The sequence below is a fragment of the Alligator mississippiensis genome, chromosome 3 (assembly GCF_030867095.1).
Source record: "Alligator mississippiensis isolate rAllMis1 chromosome 3, rAllMis1, whole genome shotgun sequence".
In the NCBI taxonomy this organism is placed as follows: domain Eukaryota; kingdom Metazoa; phylum Chordata; order Crocodylia; family Alligatoridae; genus Alligator; species Alligator mississippiensis.
This window is the reverse complement of record NC_081826.1, coordinates 63,134,595-63,147,424: the sequence shown is the minus strand read 5'-3', so window position 1 is coordinate 63,147,424 and position 12,830 is coordinate 63,134,595. Positions and strand designations below refer to the sequence as shown.

General features: G+C 45.2%; 1 protein-coding gene across 3 annotated transcripts in view; it reads left to right on the top strand.

Annotated features, from left to right (window-relative positions):
* Positions 1 to 751: 751 nt before the first annotated feature.
* Positions 752 to 12,830, top strand: part of PREX2 (phosphatidylinositol-3,4,5-trisphosphate dependent Rac exchange factor 2) — a 326,102-nt gene continuing 314,023 nt past the window's right edge. Inside the window, exon 1 of one of the 3 annotated variants that reach the window (XM_059724003.1) lies at positions 752 to 4,446. In XM_059724003.1, the coding sequence (XP_059579986.1) occupies positions 4,306 to 4,446 (141 nt within the window). In that variant the 5' untranslated portion in view covers positions 752 to 4,305. The remainder of the gene's footprint in view (positions 4,447 to 12,830) is intronic. The other 2 variants (XM_019498648.2, XM_006260933.4) reach the window with 2 other exon arrangements.

Here is a 12,830-nt window from a genome sequence, read left to right as displayed (position 1 = left end):
AATCCCTGGGGTAGCATATTGAGGGAGCTACTGCTGGGCTGAATAAATTTCCTGTCTAGACGTGGCCCAAGTGCCTTCGATAGCACTGTGATTTCCAGGAGGCGTAGGGGCAGGCAATTATTTCAGGTGCTTACTGAGTTTTGGGAAGCTGTCGAGGCCCACATTGGTAGCCCTGCCCCTTGACAGATGCCCCACCCCCTGGTCACCACCTTGTGACCAGAAGTCTCGCCCCCTAGCCACTGACCTTTGCCACCAGAAATCTCTCTCCTTGCCATTGAAGATACTCCTTTCAGCAAGGGGTTTTGCCATCTTGGAACCAGAAAAATACCAAATTATATTCTAAGAATTGAACATCTACAACATTCATTAATTTGGTTTCAAAAAAATATTTGGGTCCTGATTTACATTTGTTTGTGTAGTGTACATAGAGGTGATTGCACAATAGCTTAAAATGAAGCCTTACTCTTGTATATTGTGGGGAGCATGGGTATACATTCGTGGGGAGCTGTTGGTGTGTGGGTATGTGGGGTGTGGGGGAAGGTGTGAGTGTGGGGGTATGAGTGTGGGGTGAGGGAGCATGTGGGTGGATATGTGGATATGTGGGGTGTGGGTGGGTATGGGGTTTGTGGGGGATTGTGTATGGCGGGAGGGTGGCTGGGGTGTGTGAGAGGGTGTGGGTGTTGGGGTCTGCGTGTATGGCAGTGCAAGGGGGGTGTGGGTGCATATGTATGGTAGGGCGTGCATGTGGGACTCACCCTATGAACACACACACACACACACACACACACACACACACACACACACACACACACACACACACACACACACACACAGAGTCTCTTCCTCCCTCATTGCTCTCTCTCTCTCTCTCTCTCTCCCCTCTCTCATTGCAGGGACATGCACAAACACCCTCCCACTCCTGGCCCTGGCATACCTGCACGGTCCTTGTGCTCCCACAGTCCAGTGATGCAACTGGGGGCCACATGGTGCTGGAGTGGCCAGCTGGCATGCAGGGAAGCAGTTAAAGCTGTGGCAGGAAGAGACTTCTGGTTGAGGGGGGCAGGGAGGACTGCCCCTGGCTCCTGTCATCTTTGACAGGCAACCAGGAGCAGATAAATATACATTTTCTAAATTTTTTAGGCCCCCCTCCCCCCGGCCCCAGGCCAGATAGAATGGCCTGGTGCGCTGAATCTGGCCCGTGGGCCATATTTTGCCTGCCACTGTACTATCAGAAGCTCTATACCCATGTCCTATACTCATGTGTATGTATACAATGACCCAGTGCCCTAGTAGGGCAAACAGGATATGCATGGTAACATTTATCTTTACAGGAGATAGACACTTCTCTCTTTATTTTGGGTCAGAACTTTCCAAATGGCAGCCTGCATCTGGCCTGTGAGGGATGAAAGTGTGGCCTGTCGGCTCCTGCCCAGCTACCACTCCCCCCACTACTCGTTGTGGCCGGAGTCTGGAGGTGGCCCAGTACACTCACTGCCTGGGGGTCGGGGGAAGTTTGGGCTGTCTGCACAGCTGTGGTGGCAGAGGAAAGGCAAGGTCTGGGCAGGGAGGAGGAGAGAGCTGAATAGGGGCTTGTGCATTAGTGGAAAGAGGAGGGCACTCTCCCACATGGCAGTGGTCGTGGGGGGAAGAGTGGGCTTACATGGCAGTGGTGTGTGAGAGGGGACTTGCTAGCTTGATGGCATCAGTGGGAGTAGGCTTGTGCTGTGCTGGTGGGGAGAAAGGGAGCTTGCTAAGCCCACACAGCATTGGGGTGCTTCTGTAGTAGTAGAGGTGGGGGCAGCTCATGCTGCTTGCATGGCAAGGGGGCTGTGTAGAGTGTAGGTTGAAGGGACTACATGTCATGGGCCCCTGAGGTATGTGGCTTGGGGCCTGTGACTAGTGTTGCATGCAGCCACCAGCTGCTTTGAAGTTGAGCAGCCTGGTTGTGGGTCTGGTTCATGTCATAAATTGTGATAGGCGTATGTAATGTGGACATGTAAAAGGGAAGCAAATGGGGTTGGTTGCTTTTTCTGTTATTCCTTTGCATGGCTCTGTGGCAGATTGAGAATGTGTCCTGCTTAACTGACTACTGAGAAGGGCATTAAGGCCACTTAATGGATCAACAGTGTACATGGCAGGGTGGGTATACCAGCTGTCTCCAGCACTGTGGACCATGGGCTGGGATATGATATGGTATGTTCATTAGCCCATTTCAACATCTATGTTAACTTGTAACCTAGATTCTGGGTAACTCCTGTGCTCACCTACCTTTCTAAGTATAGTAATTACATTAGCAATCCTACTCTGAGTCACAGGATTGGGACAAAGAAACATGTATTAGGCTATGATTTATGTTCAGTAGTATCCAAGCATTTTTGTTAGGACTGGGGGTCCAATATGTTAGGGGCCTTGCAATCACATAGTCCCTACTTATCCAGTTGTGCCCAGAAGACCCAACAAACTATTGTGTTAGGCACTTCACAAATATAGTGAAAGACAGTGGGTTCCCTAATAAGCCTGCAGTCTAAATGGGCAAGACAAAGGGAATGAGAATAGGTGAAGCCGTTTGGTCAAGATTTCACAAGAGGCCAGTGGCAGACCTAAGAATAGAACCCAAGGTTTCTGATTCATCTGTCCACCAGATCCTGCTGCTTCCTTAGGTCTCTACTCAGTCAGGCAACATGTTGAATGGCTCCAGTTCACTGTTCCTTAGGGTGTAGTGAAAAAGTGTATTGCCGTGATCAGATTGGAAGATGGATGGATAGCCAAGGACATGCATCCTGCCGGAGAACTATCAGAGGGAACAAGAACAACAGGACATCCTAAACTTGGCTACAAAGACACGTGCAAGAGAGATATGAAGGCATTTGGAATCAATCCTGACCTATGGGAAACCTTGGCAAGTGATCATAACAAGTGATCATAACAGCATCTCCATCAAGGCATTAAAGTCCACACAAAAAGTGGCTCCACCAGCTTGAAGAGAAAAGAGCCTGTAGGAAGCAAGAAGTTCCCAAACCACCTAACCATGACGTATACATTTGTAACCACTGCCACAGATTATGCAACTCTGATCTTGGACTGTTCAACCACATGAGACACTGCAAACCATCTACGTCATAGGCTGCAATATCCATCATCTCCCTCAGACAAACGGATGTCAAACTGCCTTGACCTGGAACTTTCAAATGGGGTCTGGATTTTGTTAAGTTTTGATCTTTAGATAAGGTTCATAGACTCAAACCTTTCATTTGAACCTCCTTCCCTACCCCCACAAATTAGGACTATGTCAGATTAAAGATTTTAGGTTTGACCCCTCCTGTAACAAAGATGACACTGTGCTTATTACAACACACGTTTAATTTTTCAAGGAATGATCACCCCACCTCAGCAGATCTAATGACTTTGTGGAGGTTGCAGCTCACTTCCTTCAGTGTCTTCAGTTATTGTGCAACTCTGAACTCCCAAGGGCGAAGAGAAACCCACATGACCTGGCTGGGTTTCATATTGCTTTGCTTAAAAAGAAAAGAGAAAGAGAGAGAGAGAGAGAGAACTCCAGTTAATCTAGTGTTTCTTGACGTATGGCTGTGTGTTGTAACGTCATGTAATGTCACGTCACATTTATGATGAATACATTTGAATGCACACATATCTATCTGCTTGTACACTTGAGGATATAAACCTTGTATGCATAACACACACACACACACAGAGTCTATAAGGTGTGCGTGCTATGTGTGGAGGGTACAAGAGGAGCAGGACCAGCTCTGTGGCTGATGATTAAAGCAACAAGGAGCCCAGCTAGCCAGTGGCATTTTTCAACTAATCAGTGAATTCTTATCCCCTGAAGTTAGAGCCCTCCTCCAGCAAAGGTCCAGCTCCAGTGGGGGACTGTGCGAGGCAGGCAGGCGCTGGCACGCAGTCTTTCCCAAGGTTGTGTTTCCTTTCCTTTTTCCTGAGATTTGGTGCAGGGGGAAGGGGTCGGAGTCACATGGATACAAAGCTTTTGATGAATGTCCAAGCTGCCTGCGCCGGGGCTGCCGCAGGCTTTCAATCCCTCCGTCACACAGGGAGCCGGGAGAGCGGGGAACCGGTGACCCACTCATTTCCTATAGGCTGTGTCCCCTTCCTGACGGGAAGAGCGCCCGCGCTGGTGCTGCTTTGTGCGCCGGGGCCCCGGCCGCACTTGCGGAGCCCCAGCATGTAACTGAGCGGCGGCTCGTGTTGTCCCCTCGCCCCGCGGCCGGAGGCGACGCGGGCAACTTTTCCTGCGGGCAGGCGGGCGGGCGAGGAGCCGCGGGAACAATGACAGAGGAGAGCAAAGGGGAAGGGAAAGGGGAAAGCGGGAAGGACCTGGAGAAGCAGCTTCGCCTTCGGGTCTGCGTCCTGACCGAGCTGCTCAAGACGGAGCGGGACTACGTGGGCACCCTGGAGTTCCTTGTGTCGGTGAGCGCGGGCGGGACAGGGGGCACTTGTTGCACGCGGGGCAGCCCCGAGGGAGCGGAGGGGGCTGGGGCTCGTCCTGGCGGGGTGAAATCAGGGGTGGGGAGAGATGAAAGCCACCCCTGTGGGAGGCGCAGGGGGGTGGGCGGATGGGCGCGTTGCGGGGCAGAGCGCGACCCCCTCCTCTCCGGGTCCTAAATGGCTGTCCTGGATGTCCCAGGGGCACGTCCCGGGCGCGATGCTCGCTTCAGCTACGCTTCCCTCCACTTTCGGAGCCCCTTGCTCCGAGCCCAACAAGGCAGTTCCTGGACACTCGTCCTGCACACCCGGCTCTGGGGCAGGGGCTGCGGCAGCTGTTCGCTATTAAAGCCACATGTGGCATCGTCTCCCTCTCCCCGCGCTCTCAGTCTTCCATTGCAGCCCTTTGTAAGGCGCCGCTCGGGGGGGGGAGGGCCGCGGTCTGCTGCAACAACGCATCTTGGAGAGTGTTTTGGAGCAGCTGGTTTCAGCTCCATCCCGGTCTTTACATCCGTGTCAATAGCAAGCTGTATTAGCCAGTACCAGGTAGTAGCAGAAACTCTTGTTTCCTACTAATGTTGCCCTTTGGTTGAGCTAAAAAGAGTATTGTTGTCTCTAGAGAGTCAAACAAGCAGTGTAACCTTTCTTCTCTTTCCTATTTGCCCACAGTATATCAGTGGCATCACTTGAGCTCTCTTTGGGATAAACAGATCTCAAGTCATCAGCGTGGTCTTGCACAGGGTCTCCCATAATAGTCCTGGCATTCTTCCCTCCTCCCCCATCCTGTCTGGGGGGAAATCTTTCAAACAGCAAACTTCCTGCTTAGCTTTCTGAGATCTTTCTGCTTATTATCATGGAAGAGGAAATTCTCAGCTTGGCGGTGGCAAGAAGAATAGAAGCTCTGACCCTATAGTGGAATCGGCCCTGCAAGAGTAGCCTTCCCCCCTCCCCCTTTTATTCTTAACATCACCCTGCAAAACAATAAGCCACGCAGTTTGCTTTCTTCTTACAATTGAATGGTGTTGTTGTTTCAATTAATTGAGAATATGGCTGTAAAACTATATTAGACTGTGCTTCTATTTAACAGCCATGCTGTGCTTGCTGATAAAAATGTTGATTTTAAATATGGAGTGTCCGAAAATTGGTTTTCAGGGCCAAATTTGATCTACCTCAGATTATAATGCCTAAATTTACAGAAGTGATCAGTAATTTGAATGTTTCAATTTTAGAGTGTTCCACTTTAGATTTGTTTCAGAGTTTTAATGCTGGAAAGCAGATACTCAGGACTTTCTAAAAGCCAGGCTCCTTTAGGTATAATAATGGATTCAGGCCTTCTTTACTTTTGAGAGTTAAAAATGTTCAGGGGCTGATATGTTTTACAGGGCAAAGTTACTAACCTTTTTCTCAGTACCTCACTCATGTCCCAGAAACACCATCTCTAAGAATAAGAGAAGAGTTCAGGTTATATAACAATCTTCTCCAGGGGTTCTCTCTTAAGATGGTTGTCAAGAGAAATGGTAGTAGTGGATTTTGTTATAGGGACACCTGTGGGGTGGATGGAGAAACTAAATAATCATTGATAGAAGTGCTGAAGTGGTGACCTGGAAGCTGAAGCCACTGTTCCTAGGAGTGGGATAATTTTTACATTAGACCATTATTGGTTAAAAACCAGAACCCAGGGCTCACTAAGCTACAGAGTTAGGCTCCTTCTTGCCAGTTGGCATCGTGGTCCCATTACTTCATTTCTTTCTGAATAGTGGCCTACCTTTTATCAGAAGAGGTGTTGAGGCTCCTTACCAGCATAACCTCTGGTCTGGTGTACAAGTAAATTCTCTTGGGAAGGGTGAAATGGGCATTAAAATTCCCTCAGCCTGAGGAAGGCCTATAACTTAGGTGTCCTGCTTTCTGAATGCTTTAATCACTACAGTGTTATGTGAAAGGTGGGCACTTAATTTCCCTCCTTTCTTCAGCATCCTTTTTGAGTGGGCATGACTGTGGGTGCATTGTTTTGTGCTGAGCTCAAAGTGGCCTTTGTGAGTTAGGTGTACTCCATGGATAACTACTGATTCTGGTGTCTCTGGGCACTTTGACAAGGTTTAGGCACCTTCCACCTCTGATCTGGAGCTGGAGTTAGCCTAGTTTCTTCAAGTGGATTGCTCTTGACCAGGATCAGAAGCCTATGTCTAAGTGAGTAGGGATCTTTTTGGACCAGAATGGAGGTACATAATGAATTTAGATGATCATGTAGATTTGCAGCTGTTGGAGTGGAGTTGATCTGGTATCCTTTTTGACTTGGACCCTAAGTTCTGCCAAAGTTCTGCTTAGGCACCAGGGTTAGGGGCAGACATTCAAAAAGCCTGAGCCTGAATTGATTCAACCCTTGCAGGTTAGTCAAACCTGGCTAGGCTAAACCAGTTTGTAACTGCACAGACATTCTCATCAGAGTGAGGAAATTGAGGCACATACCTGCAGTGGCTCAGGCTAGAAGCTGGAGGATGCTAGAGCAGCCCTTCCTTCCCTTCAACACTGCAAAACTGAGGGTGGGCATGGCCAGACCCCATCAGGACTTCTGATTAGGGAGGTTTGCCTGCACCATCGCAGGCTTTTTCCTGCTGGCTGCTCAAGGGAATGGGAGTGTTGCCAGACCCCAGCCTCAGGCTACTACACTGAGGCAAGGTGGAGGACAGGAGGTGAAATGTGCAGTGCATGCATCTGTTGATGATACACGGCTTTTCAACTTCCCTTCCTGCTTCTTTATACTGTCTGCAGCAAACTGACAGGCCAGCAAGCCAGCAGGAGAATGATAACAGTACTTATCACCTCATTGGCAAAACAATAGGCTCTCTTATTAGTTCAAGCGCTTCTTAAACAGCTTTTTCCAAGGAAGGAATGGAGGGATGGTACCAGCTGACCTGTTGATTAGCTCCAAAAAGCCCTCAGTGGACACTGTTCTGTCTGGCTGTCCCAGTGAAATTCGAGACACATGCACAGACACCTCTCAGCATTAGCTAGCATACTACATGTCTAGGGTCCATGGGGCTGGGGTCCATGCTGTTGGAGATGGGAGGGAGGGAGGGGAGAATCTCTGCTTGAGCAGCAAGGCGGGGTGGGGCAGGGGGAAGCCAGGCGGATCCTGCAGTACCTGCAGTCTCTGCCAGAGCTCTGGCCAGGGAGCAGAGGGGCAGGGCCAGATTTGCTGTCTGGAGCAGAGAGCTGAGCCCAGAGAGCATGCTGGGATGCTGGGAGAATCTGGTTTACCTTAAACCAGGAAGGGGTCTACGACAGACATTGCATAAACGGGTTTGACCTAAATCAGTTAAGTCTGATACTACATTCACCCACGTTTATCTTAAACCAGTTTCAGCCATTTTGAAACTGGTTTATGTGGACTGAACTTACATTCTGTTACAAGTTTACACCAGTTTCTGATTACTTAAACTGGTTTATGTGTAATGTCTATCTGTAGCCCAAAGATCTGGTCCTTTTTGCTATTGAAAATTTTAACTATTGTATGCAAACAGTTTTCATTGAAATAAATAGGAGCATAAAATATTTATTAAGATAAAATATAAGTTAGGATGAGGTCATGAGATGAAGCCCTTTCTTGTGGGGTCCACAGAAATAGATTTTAAGCTTCATGCAAATGAAATGAAAGTATGGGGCATGCAGGTAGTAATGGGGAAGAGGGTTTTTTTGGCAGTTTCTGCAAGTCTTCTATAAAATATTCAGAAAGGAAATTTTATTTGGCCATCTTATGCATTATAATCAGATTTCCTTGAAGAGTCATAGCCCAAGATGACTTATGCAGCACTATGATTACAGTGAGAGTCTTAGCAATTCTAAGAAACTGAAAATAGGTAGGGAGCTGATAATAAGCTGGGGGGGGGGGTGGGTATGTGAAAAATAAGGTAAAGCATAATTCTTCCTAATAGATAGCTAATAATAATGTATCCTGGCACACACACTTTTTCAAGATCATCATGAAGGGGACAATATACAATAATAGAAGCATTGTGACTGTGAAGCTATGTGCGTGTTACAGATTTCTGACAGTTTAGCACTGGTGGTCAGTGGTATGAAGAGTGTCCTCTTTGGCTGATATGCAGCTGTGTTAGCAGAAGTATCTAGGCAAGATACATTTATACCAGTAAACCTGCATTTTTACTGGTATAGCTTAGTAATGTGAATGTAATGTAGGAAGAACCAGGAGGCAATCTGTAGAGCTATGCTGGCTGTTAATTTGAACTACAACTCCCAGAAAACCCCAGGGGCTGGGGGCAAGGGAAAAGGCAAGAGGAATTTGAGGCTGGAGTATGGGGAAGAGAGCAGTGTGCATGTGGAACCTGGTCAGCCCTCCATTTCAGTGGAGCTGGAGATCTCACTGGCTCAGTCAGCCAGGACTGTGGACTGAAGGATCGGGACTCAGATTTGGGGGCAGCTGTAGGCTGCTGCTTGAGTGCTCTAAGGACTAAAGGCTTGTTTGGACATGTCTCCAGAGGTGTGTCAGGGAGTGGGGACTGGGGGGAGAAATTAAGTGTATGTTACCACAGTGTTGATGTTTCTTTTACCTTTTACCTGTTCCCTTCCTTTGGCCTGTTGGCTTGTGATGATAACCTGAACAAGTTTCTATCTAAAAGGATGGGTACGTTGGTAACACATAGACAGAACCACAGGTTACATATCAGGGGACCATAACTAGGATGTTTGAGACAGGTGTGGCTGTCCTGCAGTAGGACCCTGGATCAGAAAAGTTGTCAGAGCAGACTCAATTAATCAAGTCTGCTTCACATGTGAGCTGATGCACCTGGGGCTGCATTGTATACATTTGTATAAATGGCGAAATGCATGTCAGAGCAGAGAAAATGGCAGTGGTGTGCTTTTGAACTAAAACACCTTGGATGTGTTTTAAAAGTGCCTGGTGCTGTGGCACAAGCATGTGTACAAATGCCCTTAGATAGCCAGGGGATAATGTTCAATGGAATGAAGGAAAATTGGAAGATGGGTTCAAGTTAAGTCGTCATGGCCTGGAGCCTGAGCAAGTGAGGGCAGTGCAAGTCCTGTTGGAATATGCAGGCTGCCACCTGGTTCCTCCTGCTGTTACATGCATTACATTTATACTTCAGCTTGTTTTAATTGAGGTGGGATTGGAATAGTTATACTGTACGAGTACAGGGACTGTTTGCTAGCATGGCTGCACCCATGCTAGGAATGTTTTATTGGTATTTCCCGAATGGCTAGGTATTCCTTTTGTAGACAAGTCCTTAACATGTATCAGAGCTATACAATTCCACTTGTCTGCTCACTGGGAAAATTTTGTTCAGGTATTCAATATAGGGGTTGCTTCCCCTTATCCATCTATATGGATCCAATTTAGTTTTTCACCTCTGGTGTTACGTAACTGTTCCTTTTTAACTGGCTCACGTCACAGATCAAACCTGGGTAAAAGGGCCTGATGTAAATATACAAGTCAGTCTTCCCTTTTTCTTGATGATAAATTGAACCAACCTATGACCTACGCATGCTCAGTTAAGACCTTTCTATTGGAAAATATTGGACAATAACAGTTTTGGTCCCATGATAGCAATGTGCCTAAACATTTAGATGATGGATATAAACTCCTGAAAGTCCGCTTCAGGTTTAATACAAGGAAAAGCTCCTTCACAGTCAGGGTGTCCAGACTGTGGAATAAACTCCCTCCAGAGGTGGTGCAGTCACCTGCCCTGGAGGTTTTCAAGAAGAGACTAGACAGTCACCTAGCTAGGGTCACTTGATCCCAGTTGCCTTTCTTCCTAGAGCGGGGTGTGGTGGGGGGGAAGGGGGAGGGGACTCGACCTGATGATCTGCAAGGTCCCTTCCAGTCCCTAATAATCTATGAATCTATTAATCTAAACATATGTAGAATTGACTTAAAAGGGGATGCATGTGCACTTACATTCTTATTACGCTTTTAAATATGGAATACTAACTCAGGAGAAATGAATTTGAATGATGCCATTGGTGATGGTAATCAGCTTTGTGGCTTCTCTAGCATCACCTCTCATATATATTTTTAAACATAATAAAGTCACTTAATACTCCATGTAATTATGAACCTATGTAAACCTAAATGAGCTTTCTTCTTTTTGTTTTAGACAGAGCACAAGCAGATTAACTGGAAATAAATTAGTCTTCTTTAAATAAAGTAGCTGGTGGATATATTTTTATATTGAAGAATATAGCTGATATACTTTGCTGTGAATGTTTTGCTTAATTTCTTTTATATGTAACATGATTTAGCATGGTCTCTTCCTTTACCTGTATTACAGGCAGTTGTCAAGCTGTCAGTAAAATTGCTCAGAAAGTAAATATCGCTTAAAAGTAAAGAACCTGAGGGATTTTAGCTGGTTTAATTTATGATAGTCTAAAATGGTATGAGGCTTAATTGTTGTGCTATGCTTTGCATGCAAGCTTGGCCAATAAAAGCAAAGCAAGCCATGGAGATCATTAATATATAGGTATGTAGCAGGTGTTCCTTTTAAAGGTAATTTGGTACATTTAAGGATGAGTAAGTAAAGAAGACATATTTAAGGAAAGTATATTTATTTTGGAATGTAAAATAAAAATGTAGTAGAACTACTACTTTTGGCACTTTGGGGAGAATATTCATGGAGGTGGAGAGTTTATTTTTATAAGAACATATTTTTCTGGAGCAATTTCATTTTCTGACAGCTGTGATACTGGTGGGAATAAAAGCAGATGTTAGCACTTGGAGTTAATGTTCTGAAGCATAGTAGCTTAATTTGTGATGGCCAGTTAGCTAAGTCCTGTAGCAATCAGAGTCAAATACGGGTTTTTTAAATGCTATTAATTTAATATGCCAAAATACACTAAGGCCCACATAGTTTTCTTTATGTGAGAATGACACTTTGTAGCTAGTAAACTTCACAAATCTTATTCCTTCTAATTTCATTCCAAGGGTAGAGTAGGGGCTGTCTTCTCTATTGCCATCACTGTGGAGTGAACAAAGAACTTTGCCTTCCAAAGGTATATGTGATGTTATTGGCAGTAAAATGCTTGCTTATCGATGGACAATTGCGGCTTTTGCTTTTAAGGTTTCATGTCTAATCTTACCTTTTTGCATGGCAGCAGATCCATACTTCTATGGGCTCCCACAAACTCCTTTTGGAATCCATCAGTGTTTCTTTGAACATTAGCCCTTGAATTGAGTTAGAAAACTCATGGCTTTCCTCCTCAGTTTACTGCTCTGAGTGAAATCCTGGTCCAAGGGAAGACAGTGGAAGAATTTCCCTCAATTGTACTAGGGCAGAATCTATCTTTCCAGCAACTGCCAGCAATGAGGAGCCTGAATGCCGAGTTAAGACTCCCAATAAGGTAATATCATGCAGTAGCGTTAAATCCCTGTGTCTGACATAAAATAGTTATTTAGAAATAGTCTTATATGGTTGTGATTTGGATCAAGATTTATGAGAAAAATATTCATCAATTACTAGAATAATTAATGACTTCATTATGGTTTGTATAATTTCACTTATATTTTATAAAAGGGTTTTAAATGAATGGAGGGGAAGGATTTTAGCTGGCTGCATTTTTTGATAAGGTTAAGTGATTTCCTGTTCCTTTATTGAGTTAAAAAAAACCAACATGTTCTATGGCTGCTGCATCATAAAAAATCCAAAAGGAAGTGCAAACACAATTACCATAGAAAGACAGCATCACTTCCATTCGCTTCCAGTTTTGCTGTTTTTAACATGTGTAAGCATTACTAAGTGTAGCAAAGCTTGAATGTGGTACTTTATTCTTAGACAAAGTTACATATCAACAGCACCACCTGTGGCCTTTATCAAGGCTGCTGATAAGCTATAATGAAAGTGGTTTATTTATTTCTATATAAAGAAAACAAATGTGGCATCTTTTACAGAGTTTATTAGCAAGACATTAATTTCCTAGCTCACTAAGTTGAGGGCAGAGTTCACTCAAGGTCTGATGATTAACAACCCTCCCTCCCCCCATTGATGTTTTTAAGGGAACTGTTGAATATGCACTTCAATTTGTTATTAAGTTTGGTGATATTTTAAGTATAGTTTGTAAATACTGAACCATATTTAGTACAACCATTTTCATCTTTATAACTGCGTTTTTCTCATATTGATCCACAGATGTGCTATGGATTTTGTAAAACTGCGCATCCAGAAAAATTACAGCTGTTATTTTAGTTATTTTTGGATAGCTAAGTAATGAAATATATCTGTCACATAGAAAAGAGAAATTTTTGTTTCGTAGCATTTAGAGAGAATTTTTTGATCATAAAACTAGTTGCTATAGGCTGACTTGGCATGAATCTGAAGAGAATGTTTAAGACTGTTATACAA